This window comes from Haplochromis burtoni, unplaced genomic scaffold (assembly GCF_018398535.1).
Source record: "Haplochromis burtoni strain Fernald_Lab_line unplaced genomic scaffold, NCSU_Asbu1 Contig_712, whole genome shotgun sequence".
NCBI classification, from domain to species: Eukaryota; Metazoa; Chordata; class Actinopteri; order Cichliformes; family Cichlidae; genus Haplochromis; species Haplochromis burtoni.
Genome location: NW_024583073.1, coordinates 33,874 through 52,831, shown reverse-complemented (window position 1 = coordinate 52,831; position 18,958 = coordinate 33,874). Strand labels below are relative to the sequence as shown.

The 18,958-nt window shown below is 41.2% G+C and overlaps 1 protein-coding gene across 18 annotated transcripts in view; it reads left to right on the top strand.

The window, feature by feature from the left end:
* Positions 1-18,958, top strand: part of col13a1 (collagen, type XIII, alpha 1) — a 147,351-nt gene that overhangs the window by 104,590 nt on the left and 23,803 nt on the right. For all 18 annotated transcript variants that reach the window (XM_042215393.1, XM_014330183.2, XM_042215392.1 and 15 more), the window contains 16 exons: positions 178-219; positions 313-330; positions 629-655; positions 1,059-1,094; positions 1,928-1,954; positions 5,657-5,743; positions 5,994-6,029; positions 6,107-6,160; positions 6,252-6,275; positions 6,346-6,399; positions 7,952-7,996; positions 8,180-8,314; positions 9,508-9,549; positions 9,642-9,683; positions 14,068-14,094; positions 14,236-14,322. In XM_042215393.1, the coding sequence (XP_042071327.1) occupies positions 178-219; positions 313-330; positions 629-655; positions 1,059-1,094; positions 1,928-1,954; positions 5,657-5,743; positions 5,994-6,029; positions 6,107-6,160; positions 6,252-6,275; positions 6,346-6,399; positions 7,952-7,996; positions 8,180-8,314; positions 9,508-9,549; positions 9,642-9,683; positions 14,068-14,094; positions 14,236-14,322 (783 nt within the window). The remainder of the gene's footprint in view (positions 1-177; positions 220-312; positions 331-628; positions 656-1,058; positions 1,095-1,927; positions 1,955-5,656; positions 5,744-5,993; positions 6,030-6,106; positions 6,161-6,251; positions 6,276-6,345; positions 6,400-7,951; positions 7,997-8,179; positions 8,315-9,507; positions 9,550-9,641; positions 9,684-14,067; positions 14,095-14,235; positions 14,323-18,958) is intronic.

Below are 18,958 nucleotides of genomic sequence, written 5' to 3'. Positions count from 1 at the left end.
TTTAACAGACTTTTCCATCTCAGACAAGATTTAAGAGACTTACTAGTATAAAGGTTCACTTTATATGAATGTATTTACTGTTATGCTCTCACTAGAGGGAGGGGCATAATGTCATTGTTCACAAGATTATGACATGGTTCGTATAGTCTTTGTAAAACAAAGTTTTATGTCACACAGGGTAAACCTGGGGAGCCAGGCAAACCTGGAAAAGACCCAAGGGTAAGCATTAGTGTTGTGACTCGTCATGTTTTTCTAGAGCCTTCACATTATTAATTCATGCAACATTAACGTTCTTCTTCCTTCTTTATGCAGCTCTTGCCTGGACTAAAGGTGAAAAAACATTCTTTCTAATACAAAGTGCAAAATAAAAACAGCATCACTGTAGCCCGCCGTGATGAATTTAGAGTTGTAGGAGTCAAATAGGCCACATGACACCGAGTCAGAAAGTTTTCAGTGTGCCTGATGCAAATGCTCCACGTGATGCATTAATTGTTATGGATTGTTTGAAAGCAGGAATGTGAACTGTGAGCTCAGATGTGACGCAGAGATGTGAAATGCTTACTGCGGTAAATCAAAGCTGAATGTATAGATGCTTTATAGATATACACTTATTGTTTTATGTCTTCAGGGTGAGCCAGGTGTGCCAGGACAAAAGGTGAGCTCCCTTCTGTGTTTTACATTTAAAAAGTATTATTTCAACTATGCTGCTGTGAAATGCATATTCCAGTAAACACATTTTTCCTTATGAACGGAAAGAAATGACCACTTATTTACTAATGATGGACGTATGTATCGCGTAGCTTTGAATGCCTGCGTACGATCAAAGCAGAAAGATTAAGGAAGTAGTATTTTATTTATTTTTATTTTAGTATTTTATTTATTTTTATGTTCATAATGAACTCCTATATTTTTACTTTAAAAGGGAAATAAAGAAATAGGGCTCAGTTTTAATAGGTTTCGAGACACCACTTTGATCATCTGTTGGCTGTTACTGTGCTTTCAGTGTTTATTAGTGTTATTATTTTGGTGTTTGTATGTGTGTCTGTTTGTCTCCACAGGGGGATCGAGGTGATGTTGGCCCAGCAGGCCCAAAGGTATTTACCTTCTGCTTTATGTTTGACCCAAAGCATCAGGAGAAACTCTCCAACACACTCTAAGCTTTTAAGATCATCCTCTAAGGTTTGAGGACAGTTTGCAGGATACAGTAGCTTGCTGGTGACAATATTACTATTTATTTATTTATACTGTTTATTATTTACGGTTGCGGATGCTGTGGTTTTCCTTGCTAGTCTTTTCTCTCTCTCTTTCCTTCTGTTAACTCTCTTCCCATTTTCTCTTTCTTTCTCTTTCCTGTCCTCCGGTCCTGTCCGTTCTCAGTGTAATAACTCAAAATGAAAAAAATAAATAAATATTAATGATAATAATAATAAAGGTCCAATAAAATATGTCAATCAAGTGGACCAGTAAAGCTGTACTGGTACATGGGAAAATAAATCCTTCAGACTGTCCTTGTCCTTCACACAATGATTCTGATTGCTCTAATGCGGACAGGACATACAAAAAACAACAAAGACAATATTATTATTAGTTTGTGTCTTTGTCCAAACTGTATAATCGAATAAACAGTTGTAGATTTTAATGTCTCTGCCATCTGGATATGAACAGTTATAGCAACGAATTCACAGTATAAATCTATAAGATGTGATTTTGCCCAAGAGCTCAAACGTTGGCACTTGTGAAAATAAGCTGCTGCTCTCCTTCTGTGCAGATTATTGTAAATGTTCCATCTTATCTGTTTTCTGCCATGAGCCCATCAGCTCACTGACATGAAACATTACTCACTGAAAGGACTACAAAATATCGTGTGCGCCATCTAGTGGAAACTATAATTATTGTTAAATTTACAGCATTGTTATCTGCTTCACAGGGAGTTGGGGGAGACCAAGGAAATAAGGTAAGAGGAAGTAAAATAAGGCACCTTTCTGAACTACTCACTTTAGTAAAGTAAAGCTGAGTTCAAAGCTGAAGAGCAGACTTCTCGTCATAGTTTCTGGCCTTAATTCCACGAGAGGATTTAATTCAGTTCCATAGTTTAAGCAGCTTACAAGAGGAGGCTGTAGCTCTACTTCTGTCAGCTCCCCGTCTCCCTGTGGTCTGTTTCCCCTTGGATGAAGTGGACTGTCTGCTTGCTTGAGCTAATGTTTCCATGCACTGTGTGGGGAGGTGAAAGAGTGAGGGCGTTCCCAGAGAGAGGAGAGAGAATGAAAAATAAAAGCCAAGCAGGGAGCTTGTGTGTGTGGCATTTTAAGGATTATTTATTCATGCCAAGATGGCAGATGTCGCTGCTGGAGTGTGGGTGATAGGAACATGCTTTAAATGTATGCATCAGTAGAAACAGGCTTCAAATCCTTCTGCTGTCTGTCTCTGAACACAGGAAACTGGAACTTACCTGGATGCACTTATGTCTTAGATGCTTGTCATGTTTTAGAGGCTTTACCACAGAATAATTAAATATGAAGACATTTATTGTCTTGTTTTTCTACATGGTAGACTCTGCTTCCTCTGTCAGCACTGCAGCAGTCCCAGCAGACCTGGGCTCACAGTACATCTCTGTACTGGCCACATTAGGATGGCAGGGTATGTTTTCTCCATTAGGGGCCTCAGACAGATGGTGGCAGGAGGAAGGTTAAACTTGTATAGCATTTTGTATCCACAGGGAGCAGCAATCTGTGAAGGCTTTTACTCTTTAATAAAGAGAAAGTGATTTCACAGGCTGAACCTTCAGTGCCCAGAAATAGTTGCACAAGGAAGAATAATCTATGAACTTAGGGGAAATTGGTCCTATAATCTCAGAGAAAACTCCTGAAACTCCCAGCAGGAAGCTCAGGTCTAATGACACACAGGGAACAGACACATCCAACACCTCCATCCGTCATTGTTGCAAAATACTAACATAGGTGGTGTTTCTGAAAGCAGCTCTTATTAAAATTGTCTGTTCTGCTCCCATTTTTTAAATACAATAGCAGTAAGATACTGGATTTCATGACCAGGAGAAGTGTGTGCCCACATTTCCTTCACTGCAAATGAGGAGGAACAATTAAATAGCCGGAGGAAATGATGAAGAATAAGATAAGAATAAGCAGGAGCGAGATAGACATTATTTCACACAAGTCATTCTGTTATCCAATCCAATGTCTGACTTTATGAAGACATTTTACTTGCTTAGTTGAACTTTACACATTGTTGACGGTTCATCTGCTCATGATTCGCAGCAGGAAGGACTTGCAAAGGATAGAAACGGACTAGAGGTGGCTAGAACAATAGTAAAGTAAACTGTGCAAATCTAATTGAAAAGACATTTAAAAGTTGCTAGAATACGAGGTATTCAGTGTGACATGGTGACTGCACATATACGTTCATGTCCTGTTTATAAGATTGGTGGAAACCTGCAGTCAGCTGAGACTGAAGAAGTCACCTGGATGATGACAAAAACGTTTCTCCCACAAAACGCTACGTCCAGATGAACAGAATCAACTTTTGGAGATGCACATATGCTGTTAGAATATCTTTCAGATGAAACTTTTCAGTGGCGTTTTTCTTGTTTCTGTGTCTCTGTGACACATTGAATAGGTGTTGAAGCAGATACTGTCACTCGTTGGTGCATACATGGAATTTGTAAGCGGTTATGGAAACTCTGGCAGTAGGTGTGTCTCCTTGTGCTTCTTGACTGTCAGGACACTGGGCTGCAACACAAACACAATGAAAGCAATACTGCAGTGTCATCACTGGCTGATTACGGTCTCTTCAGTGTAAGAGTTGCCGATAGGTCTTAAAGGTATCTGTATGTGTAATTTGTTTTTGTAATGGAAACTTTGTCAGTGCACATACTACACACACTGTAGGTCACAGTAAAAAGAAGTGTTAAAATGCTAACTTTGTGAACATTGGACAAACCTTTGAGTTTACTAATGGGACACTTTGGGATCATCTCAAGTGAACTCTTGTGTTTTGAACCACCACATCCCAGGTTGTCCTGTAAAAGTCCAGCAGCCATTTCTAGAGGAACTCTGCTCACTGTACCTTCTCAGGCAGAGCGATCTTTGCTGGGCTTTTTTGACCAGTCTGGAGGTGCTGAAGGTCCATGTCATATCACTGTAAGAACAAGAAGCACTCGGAGAGCACAACCTCCATTACAGCAGCAATTAGTCAATGAGATTTTAAAAAGTTATTAGATCTTTAAAACAGCTAAACACAGGCATTGCATTTTCTGCAGAAGACTCATATCTGCACAGCTGAAGTGTTTCAGTCCAACTTTGACTCAAGATCAAGAGGGGCAGCGATCATGATTAGCAACAGTAAACAATTTACGGTTTATAATGTAAAGGCTGATTCAACTGGGTGATATGTGATTGTGGCTGGAAAACGATGCTTCTTTGCACCTAGCTAAGACCCTGGAAGACAACCTCGATCAGTTCCATCCTCTGGTCAGACCACATCTGAACCCCCTTCACTTCACTTACCAGCCCCACTCAGAGTTGTGGAGCTGATCAACCTTATCTACATTTTCATGTTTTTTTTTTTTACATTTTCATCAATTTTCATCAGGCCGACCCTGCTGGGTAAAAAGCTGACCGTGGTTATCAGCCTGCTTCCTTGGGGGTTGTGGTCCAAGGTGACTTGGGCCTCTTTGTCATGGGGAGGGGAGGGGGTTCTTGGGCACTTTGGCCAATCTCGGGTCACGCTGACATGGTCAGCCTCTGGCAGGTTGGGCTGCCCCTTGCTTCTGATTCTCTGGGGCTCTTGTCTTTTGGCTGTGAGGGCTCAGTTGGGGGCCTTCATTCTTCTTCTGGGGTGCAAACAGTTCTTATAGATATGTGGCCTTGGGTCTTGAGTACTTTGGGGAGCTGTAGATGGCCCAGGTCTCCTACGTCTTTCTCTACCTCCTTCTGGCCCCTGGGGTGCGCCCTTGTCATGTCTCATCCTCATTACCAAGGATATGTCGTGATGAACACTCAGACACTTTCTGAAAGTTTTGTTAACATGATAACTCGAGAACTAGGCAGCGTAGGATTTTTACATTCAAACCGTAGGTGCATCCACTAAAACTCTCAGATGAGTTTGAATCCCTGTGACACCTTTTCTGAACATCACCTAGAATCTACCACGAGGCGGCCACTATTGTTTTTTTCACTCTTTGTGGTTCATAGTGGTTTTGTTTATTTATGGTGGTTTTGTCATCTTTCTGTCATCATAGCTTGTTCGTAACTCACCCATTTCAGTGTGTCAGTGAATATATCCGTTCCAAGATGGCTGTCTTTCTGTGCTGCTGGATTTTGCTCCCTCTTTGACAGAATGTGTAGTCTTAATGATTGTTTTCATGAAACTGGCTAATTCTACCAATCATTTCTATCAACTTTCATATTGCCACTATTTGTTCAATTCATGAAACAGTAAATGTTTAACTGTTAGAAGCCACGGACAGAACGGTTAGACAACAATGTCCCCCAGGGCCACTTACCAGCTTACTATGTATTTATTTTCTCTGGAACTGCTGACAGTATTCTTCAGTGGACTGATTATTCTTGATTTTCATGGAGATAAAATTGGAGATAACAGTGTATGCCATTGGTTAAGACCTTTTCTATATGTATGACAGGGAGAGAAAGGAGAGCTGAACACTGGAGCCCCGGGAATTAAAGGAGAGCCTGGTTCACCAGGACTGCCGGGACTAAGAGGACCCAGAGTGAGTGAAATACAATGCCATGAAACAGCAATGCAATTATTACTTAAAAAATGCTTAAGTAACTCTAACTCTGTGAAGTTACTGCATAATATTAGAATATTTTTATTATAGGGTGACAAAGGCTCCCAGGGAGAAAAAGTAGGATAAGAACACTAGAAATTAATTTTGAAAGGGCCTTTATTCAGAAAAATATGAATCCTATAGCATATTTATGCCTAACCAAAGTCTTATGTCTTACATCAACTAATAGGGGGAAGCAGGTCTTCAAGGCCCAGCTGGCCCAAGGGTAAGTTCTGGATGAAATAAAAGTTTTTATTAACATGTGTCCACTGAGTTGACAAATGGCACATCTGCACCTTCTAGGGTCTGCCAGGCCCGACTGGGGAGCCAGGAAGGGCTGAAATCCAGTATGAAAATGTATGTCGCTTCATATGAGTTTCACTTTCTCATCTACAAAGAAAGTAACACATTAAATAAAGCATTAGTAACATTTAATATTTCTTCACAGGATATCCGCAACATCCCCCTGATGGTGAGTATTTTCTAGATTGTATTGCACAAAATGCAAACATATCTCATGACTGAATCTCTCATCCTTATAGGGCCCTCCTGGATTACCTGGACCTCCAGGGACACCTGGAATCCCTGGAGCCAAGGTAGGAGAGTATTTTAGAATAACACAATGCCAGATGATGCTTGCACACTGTATAACTAAACATGCATACTTTTGTCATCATTCACAATGAATATATGGTAATGTGCATATTTTACACTCCCCTATGGTTTCAGTTTTTTGTTCTGTGGTCTACACAGGCTGGGGTTTGGTGATAAATTATTTTTCTCTGCTTGTCCATCAGGTGGATAACTAAAAATCTTGTGTAGTAAATTTGACATTGGCAATGACAATTTATTAATGTGCTACATTATTGTGTTACTGTGTGAGAATGTTGCAAGACATTTTTATTAGTGACCATAAATGTCTTTTATTTGATCTATCTTCTAGCCTTGACACTCTGCCCTCTGTTCATGCATAGCACTCACAACTTATTACTGAGTCTGTGGTGGAAGAATCTGTAGAATTGTTTACTAATAATCTGGCTGAGACTGATGGTATAAAACTGGGTGCAGCTTCCTTCATTTCAGATTGTACCGGCCAAAGTGGCATCTCTCAAATCTCCTCCTCGGATCACTGAATCTATCCGCAGTTTTAGGTGACGTTGCTGTAGAGCTGAGCAGCTGTGGAAAGCCAGAAAACTTGAGGCACATAAGGGTTATTAAAAGGAAAAAATTCCTTTTAATAAAAAATAAAATGATAAAAAATGTGAGAGTAGGAAAAAGAGATCCTAAGGTTTTCTTTGATACACAGAATAGCATTGTTTGTCTCCAGTCTTTTCAGATAAGGATTGTAACAACTTTTTAACATTTTTCCAAGAATTGGATAAATTGGACCGTCTTAACACAATTGGCAAACAATTTTCTGCAGCTTAATACAGACAACAGAGCATTAAGGCCCAAATCAGACAACGTTTGGTGTCTTTCTCATCCACTGTAAAAGCTGCTGCTCGGACACTTGGGTTCATCTTTGACTTTTGATGCCCAAATCAAGTCTGCGAGCCGTTGTTTCTTTCTTCACATAAGAAATATCACTAAACTCAGGACTTTTGTCTCTAGAGGTGAATTGGAGATGTTTGTTCATGCCTTCATCTCCTCCAGATTAGACTATTGTTATTAGGACATGTGACATGTAAATGGACTCCTTCTTATATAGCCCTTCCCTATTCTACCTGAGCACTGACAATGCCTCATTCACCCACTCATACAAGCAGTTTTTTCCTATTCTGTTTCTACATAACTGCTAACATTCGCACACATTCATACTCCAGTTGAGGTTAGTATCCTGCCCAAGGATATTTGACATGCAGACTGGAAATGAACCACCAAACTTCCAATCAGCAGATGACCTGCTCTACCTGCAGCCAACCCAATGCGACATTTTACATAATAGCATGAATGTCTAGTCTGGTATTGCTTAAAAATGTTGATTTGCAGATAGAGCTGCAAGAGTCTGCATTAAAACAAACAAACAGGCTGTGTTAAAATAGGTTTCTTTTTCAGTCATAATGACATTGGTGTGGATGTGCAGTTATTGTAAACGAAGACAATTGTCTGGTTTGCCTAGTTGGTTATGCGACCTTGGTTTGTCCTTAGGGTGAAGTTGGTCTACCAGGTCCACCAGGACTGGATGGAGAGAAGGTAATATTATGTTATCTCCATGTTATTACTCAGGTCTGATTTTATGAGGTTCCTAAAATCCAAGAGTGTGGGTGATAATTACACTTAACCATCACTGATTTGATATAAAACACATTTAATTCATGCAGATTTCTGTTGTTTACATTTAATAAAGTGGAGCAACTTATGATCCTCTATTTTCAGGGACCTCGAGGGAAGCCTGGAGAACCTGGTCTCCTGGGCCCGGCAGGTCCTGAAGGTCCCAGAGGAGAGGGAGGTGTCATGGGCTTTCCAGGACCCAAAGGCACCAAGGGTGACATGGGTCCATCTGGATCACCTGTAAGTGACTACGTTAACCACACAACTGTCTGTGAAGTTCCACATTATCACTGTTCCACATTGTTGTCATCCAGAGGGTACATCTTGGTCTTTCTCGCTACACTCTTATCTAATTAAAGACTTGGAAGAGACCCCGAGAGTGTCAAAGACTGTAAGTTGGAGTTCTGTGCAAGAAATTAACTGGTGCATTTGCTATATTTGGTGGATCAGGACATCTTATTTTAAAATTTCTTCTAACAAATTTATTGGGGGAAAAATACAGATTGTTTGGAATCTGTCAATGCTGGGACATATTTTTAATATTTGTGCAGGTTTGAAGTAGATCTTTCAAAAAATATTTATTTATTAAAAACTATTTACTGAACTTGGAGGATAGAAATAATGTCTCTATCCTATAGTGTTAGAATCAATCTGATATCAGAACAAATATTTGGATTGATCAGCCCACCTTTAGCAAACCATCTCAACCTCGCCCACCCCGAATGCACTTCTGTGCAGTTTTCTGTGAAATGCTGTTGCGTATTTTAAAATCTCAGTTTCCCTTTTCTTCCATCCTCATTTTTGCGTTCACAACATGTTCTTCTTTGTTAGTATTGAGTGAAGTCTTGGCAGACGATAGAGGCGATACTGCCCCCATCGCTTCCTGAAGCTTATTGCAGTCACAAAAACACATTTACGTGATGTTAGTATATGACCTGTCAATGATAAAATTGTGCATCAACAAATTTATATAGTCGACGACATTATGATTATGCCGATGAATTGTTGCAGCAGTAATTAGGTGCATTATATATTTATGAATTTAATATGCTTAGAAACCTTGTAGATGTTCACTACTTGGGTGAGATTTGCTGTATAAGACTCGGGTTATGCAACAGATGTCTGACAGTAAGACATACAAAATGTAAAACAAAGTAGGCACCAGGCCCCAAGCATAACTATGTGACCTTATAGTACACTGAAATGTTCCTCCAACAAATGGTTCCTGTGTACGATGCTATGCAGTGTTGCCTCTCAAGCTGCAAGAGATGGCTGGTTAGATGGCTGTGAGGTAGTGAAATGCTGTGCTCCAAGTGCTGTATCAAATCGCACAAGTGTAGTATGAAATCACAGATGTCCTGCAGTAGTTTTGTAAAATATGGAAATATATCACGAACCCTTTGTCCCTGTGTCTTTCCCACATAATGTTACAGGGTCCAAAAGGTGAACCTGGAGATGGAGGAAGGTTAGAATCGGTAAGGATTATTTATAAACTGAGTTTTATAATTTTCTGCTTGTCAGTGCCTTATAAGCACTACTTTTAAAACTGTGTATACCCTGCCTTTAGATCTATGGTCCTCCAGGACCCCCAGGACCAGCTGGCCCAGCAGTAAGTCAGATATGCCGCGTAACTCTTATCTTTAAAAACAAAAGCAATGCATAACTGTAAAGGTGTTTCATGTGACACACTAACCATGTTTTTAAATGATAAATAGGATGCTTACCTCCTGTCCTTGTTGTCTTTATACCCAGTTTGAGCACTAAAAGCATGTTTTTCGTTCACCCAATCACACACACATTCACACAGTGCTTATCTATGTCTAAGCAATTTATTTAGCATTTACATGCACATTCACATGGATACACTGTGGACAAATTGGGGTTCAGTATTTTACCCAAGAATACTGTGAAAGATGACTCAAAGGGCCGGGGATTGAGTAGCAAACTTCCTCTACAACCTCAGTATGATCTAATGAGCCTTCTAATATGGTCAAATACATAAACAAGCAATACCATCAAAACCACCTGCTTAATATTGATGATTGGTGTAAAGTTTGGGACGAAGTTGGAGCCACAGACTGGAGCATTACTGCAGGGCCTCAAACAGTGCCCTGTGGTTTGAAATCTAAACTCCCCAAATTCCACCAACATGTTAAGTGTCCTAGCAGGGAGGACAGGAAGCTGGGCCATGTGTACATGGTCTTACGTTTATGTTGCCCTGTGGTCAGTCAGGCCCCACACCTGCTTGTAACAAGCTGTACGTGGATGCTACATGTGAAATTAGCATGACTCCCTTTAAACATCAAGTTCAACGTGTGGCTTGAAGGCCAAAACGGCAGATAGTTCCTGTGCTATGGGATGCACTAATCAGCATTTATTTACAGCTGCCAGAAGGGCGTTGAGTATAGCACAAACATGTGAGGACACATCTCTTTACCTGCCTTACAGGCCAAATCGCACTAATCTTCACAACAATCCAGGCTCTCAGAGGTGGCTAATTTAAACTCCAGGAATGGTTAACCTGACGCTGGAAAAACACTCTTTCAACTTTACTGTTTTGACATGACGTTAATGTAACAAATTAGTACTACTGGAACCTTTCTAGTCATACACAGTGAAAGCCCAAGTCAACCAAGCATAAGATTTAGGTGTGGTAGTTTATTTAAGATAGCTATGCGACACTTACCTTTGCTTTAATGATGAACACTTTCTTGTTCTTCAGCTTCCACCAGTGTTGGTCAAGTTACTTGAAAAAAGTAATTAGTTACTAATTACTGATTACTTCTCCAAAAAAGTAATCCCTTAACAAGGCAGTAACACTGCCCATCTCTGGCTTCCACATAGCAATACCCATCCAAATTGAAAATAGACGTAGAAGTCCATAGTTTGAAAGGTTGCATCCTGGCATCAGCGTAAGGTCAGTGATTTTCTACAACAGGGGTCGGCAACCCTGGGCACGCGTGCCACATCTGGCATGCGAAGGATTAACTGATGGCACGACCATAGCTGGACCGGCCATCGGGCATACCAGACATTTGCTTGGTGGGTCAATGGTGATTTTTCGTTTTTATGGGCCGATGTCTTTTTCTTTTTTTTGTAACGGCATAAACAATGAAAGGTGGTGGATTGGCCAGATGCTGGTTGATGTGTAAAAATAACTCAGTTGTTTGGTGGTGGCTATGGCGGAGCTTCCACAGAGGCCAGCAGGTGGATGAGGAAAGGGGAGGCAGGAGGAGGAGAGACCCGAGGGGCCGCCGGTCCGAGTGTCAGGTGAACTGAACTTCAGGTAAGAAGTTATGACCTGCAGTCTATCTGGGTCAGATATAAACCAAGTTTAGGTGGAGTTTATTTTCGTTGATGCTGACTTTTTACCGTCAGTTACAATAACTCGTACTGCGTACTAGCTAGCATGAGGAGTTTCTATACAGCTGGATGGGTGCTATGATGTTACGTGAGAGTGAACTTATTTTGTAAGGTTAGTTAGTAGAGTTTCCAACTGACCTGTGAAAAACGGAATCGTCCCGCATTCAGAGAAAATATTACGCGTTTCGTATTGAGCTGAAAAGGAACACAGTTTGTACTTCAGCTAGAATGGAAAAAGACACAACGCTGGAGTTATTCTGCATCTTTACGCTACAGCTGCCTCTTCTCCTCTCATTCTCTCCCCTCTCTCTCCTGTTGCTACTTCAATCATGAAACTGATCAATGATCAGCTGATCGGCTTTTCTCTCTTGTTTGTTTATCGCCCACTTTGCGCCAGAAAGAGGAAACCAGCGGATGTCGCGCTAAACAACAGCAGCACGTTTAAGCTTGATCAGCTGTTGTTAGAATTTATTTAATATTAATTTCTAGTATCAGCTGATGTTTGCTGGAGCCACAGCTGTAAAGCTGCTGGTCATGATGTCGGTTTGGATATGTGGTGAGAGGGAAACATGAAGATGAAACCAGGAGATGTCCTTACTGAATCATCAGAGCTGAACAGGTGATGGAGAAACAGGTTTACCTTTTAGGTGACATGAATGAGTTGAAGTTATGAACTGTTTCTGAGAGACAAATAACACCAGGATCCTTTTCTAAGTAGCTGACAGCTGGTAACTGTGCAGGGGCGGGTCTAGCAAAGTTTTGCCAGGGGGCAGGTAGGGCATTAACAGGGAAGGGGGGCACAAAGAAATACTTTTCTTTCTTATTCTCATTTAAAATATCTAGCTTTTAATAAATAATTATCTGAATCTTACAACCAAAGTTTTTATCTGATGTAAAATGTATAGAAATCATACATATACCAACAAGACTGTACATCACTGTCACAACAGCGTTTGTTTTCATTCAAAGGACTTTATGGTTTTATCCTGGGGGGCCGGTCTCTAGTCAAAATGCGATTTTTTGTCCCAGTCCAGCCCTGCACGACACGCAGTGAATTAATCTGAGAGGTGCATTAAAAAATAAATGGCCGGCCAGCGGTGCACATCGCAAATTAGCTTGCAATACACACATTAGTTGTGTCGCTTCTTAATGTACGGTATCTTAGCTAACAACCCCAACTACCAGATTCAACTTGTAATTGGCTAATAACTACCGGTGAGAGGGACGTTGTTAGCTGGCAGTTTTTTCAAGCGATGTTTAAATTTCCACATTCTGACACTTCAAATGCTTCAGCAGCTGTCCGCTCAGCGCAGCATCAGCACCACGGAAATACACGGATACATCCGAAGACTCGAGACTGATCAAACCAGAAAGCTTTAAAGAGCAGCTGGGTTTATCTTGCATTAACTGGCTGATTTAATGCCAGTTAATGCGACATCGAAATGCAGCTGATTGAACTGAAAAGCTCGACACTGTGGGGTCAGTTTGCAGAAGTTTGCAGAATTATGAACGCAGCTGGAATCCACAGCTGTGCGTGTTCATGGAGCTGCATGTTCACCTGCTGGACGTCACTACCTGACAAGTTTAACTGTCTTCAGAACATTGCAGAGGCCTTATTGACAGTGTTTGGCTCTACATGTCTGTGTGAGCAGATTTTCTCTCACATGAGTCCTCAGGTAGCCTCTGAATGCTGGACACTCGGAGACCTGTGTCTCTGAGTGGGAGACCAGAGATCACATTAACATGTGTGTCTCTGTATTAACAAACATGCCATATTGGCCCAGTTTATTTTTCTTATCATTGTTGTGAGGAGACCATAAATAGCATTTGTATTTTCTGTTGTACAGTTCATTTGCTGTTATGGATAAAAAGTCTTTTTTTTGTTTCTAAATAGCTGATAACTATTCACTAATAGCTGCCAACATCTGCGAACAAATATAATTCTGTAAAGTTGATCTATATAGTGAGTAACTGTTCATATAGAGCGTTATTAAATTCATTGCTAATGCAGTCATATGGCACACTGACCTCTGAGGGAATTTTAGAGGCTCTCATCATCAGAAAAGTTGCCGACCCCTGTTCTACAAGATGCACATAGATGTCACTGAACTGGAGCTCTGGGAGAGACATTGGCACTTTTAGGTATTTTAGGTATTTACATAAAGCTGCCAGAGCAAAATATGGATCAAAAGTCCCTAAAATTCATTGTTTCTCTTCATATGTTTGTTTTTCGAGTAGTTGCTTGATATAGGCAAGAAAAATACTTTTCCTACAGCACCACCTACTGTCCACTTCTGACCATATTTTGCATGCCAGGGTAGTGAGTCAGTCATGTGACTGAAAACTCTGGATAGGTCTATGCTGCTGAGGACTTCCCATGATGCACTTGGTGTTTCTTCTTCACTCACCATGTCTTTATACATAACTCTGAATTTAATCATTACTTATTTTAAAGCTTAAAGGGAGCTTTTCCTTCCTACTGTCGCCATTGGGGTCGTTTGATTGTTCTCTCTGTTTTATTGGAGGGTCATTACCTTTCAATATGAAGCACTTTAGTATGACTGTTGTTGTGAGTGGCAGTATATAAATAAAAGTGAATTGAAATAAATTCCACTGTTTTGTTCCTCTAGGGACCACAAGGACCATCGGGGCCTAAGGTGAGAACAAACTATGATATTACCCACTTTCTACGGTTATTAAATTTGCCTCTAGTTATATGTTGTCAATATCATATCATATCATTGATTTTATGTAGGAAAGTGTAAGGATTGTATTGTATTTCTTACCTTTTAACTCAGGGAGAGCCAGGAATTGGAATCCGAGGAGAAAAGGGAGCGACGGGTCAGAAAGGCGACAAGGGAGACAGAGGCCATCTTGGACTTCCTGTAAGTTCACTGGACATTCTGTCTGTTCATAATAACCAACATTCAAAATACATCTTAGCTGTCTCATATTGAAAATTGATGCAAATGATGTTTGAGTTGATTTGTAATGGGATAATCTGAAAATGAATTTTTGGGTTGTTATTCTTTCACACTGGTTTGCACTCACATTAAAATAATCATCAGTTTTAGGTCAAACTTTTACATCAAACTACCAAAACTCTTGAACCACTGGCATAATCAAAAAAATTCAATGGTTTCTTCAACTCTGTGCTTTTTCAGTGATATCATTACAGTCATTACAGTAATGCCAGGTTGGCCACGACAATCTCTGCAAACAACACAGAAAACAACAAAAAACAGTTTAAAAAAAACCCTCAAACTGTTAGATAAAAAAACGTCGTCACACTCACTTTCTCTTCTCTCAACCAACTTTTGGCTGCTGTGACCCTATGCCTTGAATTACTGTAATCATCCTAATATCACTGAAATGAGATGTTAAAAAAATGTTGCAAAACACCAGAGAAAGGTTCATTTCAGTTGCTCTCAGTCACTTATAGATTGAGGAATTGAGTTTTTCACATGATAGCAAGATGTTGTTGCATTATCATTAATCGTGAAATTATTGGCTCTATCAAGGTCCCAAGGATTTGCTTTGTAAGTTGAATTTTGGATTCCTGCTTTTATTTCTCTGATAATAATAAGCTGTAGCTCTTATTTCTTTTTTATCCTAGTGATTATTTTTAGACAGTGAGATAATGTTGAACTTTAAGTCCTGGTATGATTTTAATACTTTTTATATTTTTTCTATGTTTTTTCTTATATTTAAATATTTTTGCTGTCTTTGCCTTAATGCCTTAATTTAGTTTTTCCTTGTCTCTTTTTGTCTTGATGCTAATTATCTTCTGTTTACTTCTTGTTTTATTTTTAAGGCTAATTTTCTGTTGTCTCATTTTAGATTTCTCTTCACTTTATCGTCCTTTTTTCCTCTTCCTGTTAGTGATCTGTTAGTTTTTGTTTTTGTTGCCTGTGTTTGAGTCTGATTCTAGAAAGCAGGTTCAGCAAACAGAGTCTAACAACTGACTCTTCAGTTCTAAAATAGGTTAATCATACTTACTTAAATCAACTGTGAGTATGTTCACCTTGAATATGTGTGTGAGTACAAGAAAAAGCCATTTTCAGAGGAGCACCAGTACCAGGAGTCTCCGTAGTATCGTGTAGTAACTGAGGCTGGACTGAGTCAGTGTGGCCCGGTCCAGCACTTCCATATTAACAAAACAGTAGAAGACAAAAGCGTATTACTTAAAGCTTGAATTTTAACAGAAAGAGCTGAACATTTTTATTTCAGCTTTAACTTAACAAGGACAAAATGCAGTTAATAAAAACAGAAGATAAAAATATGGATCAAACATTTACCTGCGTATTAGTCAGACCAACCAACACTGGTTTAAGTCAAGTTCAGTGGAGCCTGCTGAGGTCCTTGGCTTTAACTGAGACATTATAATACAGCGCGTGAAATAAGCATTGAATATAAAGGTGCTATTGACATGAAATTCCCACCAGATTTAGTAGCAACCCATTCAATTGACACATCCAAAACAACTCAAACCATAAATGTTTATAAATTATGTGTACTAATCAAAAAGGAGTCTTATGGAAGTTTAGTGCATTAAATAAAAGAGACACTGCTCAGTTTCCATTTCAGCGCTTTATTCTTGCAAGAAGGAATTCAGCCAGCACGAGGCAATTGTGGGGTTGTAGTGAGGATACAAACTGACCCTCCTTATAAGGGGTCCTCCCCCATTTTTACTACTACTCTTCTGTAAGGCAGAAACACATCACTTTACACAGGTCACCTACAGTTCAACAGCATATATGAAACAGATAAATTAAACCAGCTAAATTTCTTGTCCAGAGACAGGAAGTAGGACAAGTTGAAGTTTAAAGGGCTGTAAAACCAGATACCACCAGGTGATCCGGGCGTTGGCATCTTTCATGTGGTGAAGCCATTGCAGCGGGGCGTGGTCTGAGCAGAGGGTGTATGAGCGCCCCAGCAGGTAATAACTAGGGATGGGTACCGGTGTCCGGTGCCATGATGGCACCGGTTCTGACATAAACGGTAGTAACCAGACCGAAAAGCAGCGCACATTTCGGTGCTTTATTTCGGTGTTTTTTTCCTGAGCTGTGATACACTTCTAGCCAATCATTTTACGTTTCCGAGGATAGTAGGCGGGGCCAGGTACGTACGTTCTTTTAGAGCAGAGCTACAGATTAAAAATGCCCAAGACGAAGCGGTCAAAAGTCTGGCTGTACTTCACAGCAAAATATGCAAACTCAGCAGCAACAAGTGCTTTAAGCTGATACTGTGATACTGTCAAAGGAGGTAACACCTCGAATCCGATGAAACACCTGGCGACGCATAGCGTTTTTTTTAAAAGCCGAGAAATGCGCCGTATTTGATAGCTTGCTGCGAGACCTCACACCGAGCACATCTACTGCGGGTGTGGTGCCTGTTATCGGACCCGGAGTTAGCAACATCCCCCAAAAACCCGAAGAGGAGAGTCCTGGCCCCTAGCCCTGCCAGTGTAGCAGAAATGATGAGGATGATGATGCAGCAGCAGCCGTTCTTCTCTGCGTGAGTAGCTTAATGTTGTTCGTGTGTAATTTACGTTGAGTAGGCTAACCACGTTATTACATTAATGCATGTAAGGTGAACTAGCAAACACCATCATAGCTACATGCGGCTGTCTTCTTGTTTGATGGCAGATACTCCCTTCACCCTGGCCAAAAAGGCTAAAATGACCAAAGAAAAAGTGGAAAACAGTTAAACATGAGAGGTTTTTGGACAAAGTTTGTGTTTTTCCATTGTTTAAGCACTGCTTCCAGCCAAGAGTGATACCATATATGCCCCATAGCTGCAGAAAAGGCTAACATTGTTATCTTTTTACAAAAACAGCTGAACATGAGAGGTTTTTGGACCAATTTTGTGTTCTCCATTCTTTAAGCACCGGTTTGAGCACCGTTTAAGCACCGGCACCGTTTCAAAAGTACCGATTTGGCACCGTTATCTTTTTACAAAAACCAGCTGAACATGAGAGGTTTTTGGACCAATTTTGTGTTCTCCATTCTTTAAGCACCGGTTTGAGCACCGTTTAAGCACCGGCACCGTTTCAAAAGTACCGATTTGGCACCAGTATTGGATAAAACCTAAACGATACCCATCCCTAGTAATAACAAAGAGAGTTGACCATCGAGGCGTCAGTCTGGAGGATAAAGGGGGGGAGTCAGGACTGTGAGCAGCTGCTCCCCACAGAGAGCCTTTTTTACCTGCACAAACTCCACCAGCCATGACTCCGTCCACTGGACCAGGTCTGAAGCACCCATTCGGGTGAGCTCAATTAAGGGGAAGGTCAGGTCTGCAAACCCAGGCACGAACCAGTGGTAGTACCCTGTCAGCCCCAAGAACTGTCTCACTTCCTTTTTGATCTTGGCAATTGCTGCTGTTTTTTTCCATCTGTGGACACACCTTCCTGCCCCCAAGTGCTATCCTAGATACTGTACCTCCCTCCGTCCAACTGCACACTTCTTTGGGTTGGCCATGAGCCCCACCTGCCTCAGGGACTCCAGGACTGCAGCCACCCGCTGCACATGCTCCGACTAGGTGTCACTATGGATGATAACATCATCCAAGTAGGCGGCAGCATTACAGCGTGCAGCCACAGCACCCAGTCCATGAGGCTCTGGAAGGTGGCCTGGGCTCTGAACAAGCCGAACAGAAGGGTGACGAACTGGTACAAACCGTGCGGAGTGGAGAAGGCCGTTTTTTCCTTGGACTCTGCAGATAAGGGAATCTGCCAATAGCCCTTGGCTGAATCCAGTTTTGTGAAAAAGCGGGCCGTGCCCAACCAGACCAGGAGCTCATTGAAACGGGCATGGGGTAAACATCAAAGCGTGACACCTCACTCACTTTGCAATAGTCACACACAGAACGGGATAGACCCATCCTTCTTCATGACCAGAACGAAAGGGCTACACCACACTGTTTGACTCTTCTATTACTCCCATCCACAGCATCTCAGCCAAATACCTCTGAACAATTTGACTTTTATGTTCAGGTAGCCTGTATGGCAGTGAACGTGCCATCATGCCAGGTTGTGTATGAAAGTGGTGCTCGATGAGACTCATATGGCCGAGCGGGGGGGAGAACACATCTGCAAAAATCCGCCAACATCCGCTCTCTAGGTCTGTGCGACATGGTTATCACAATGGAGGGAGGCAGGAATTGTGGTATTTGGTACCTCTGGCCCCAGCTCGTCTCTGTCACCAGGCTCACCAGAGAAGCGGCTGCAGTCTCTCTCCATGCTTTGAAGAGGTTGAGGTGATATGCATGGACCCTCCATTGTCCGACCATATCACTTCATAGTCGACGTCCCCCACTCGCCGTGGGACCACCAAGGGCCCTTGCTACTTGGCAAGTAATTTTGAGCTGGAGAAGGGAAGCAATACAAGCACTTTATCTCCCTGTTAAAATTGCCTGATTCTAGCCCCTCTGTTGTACAGATGTTAACATCACGCAAATTCTCCCATGACAACCTCCCAAAAGTGTGTTTTGCTCACAAATCCAGAACGTACTGAATCT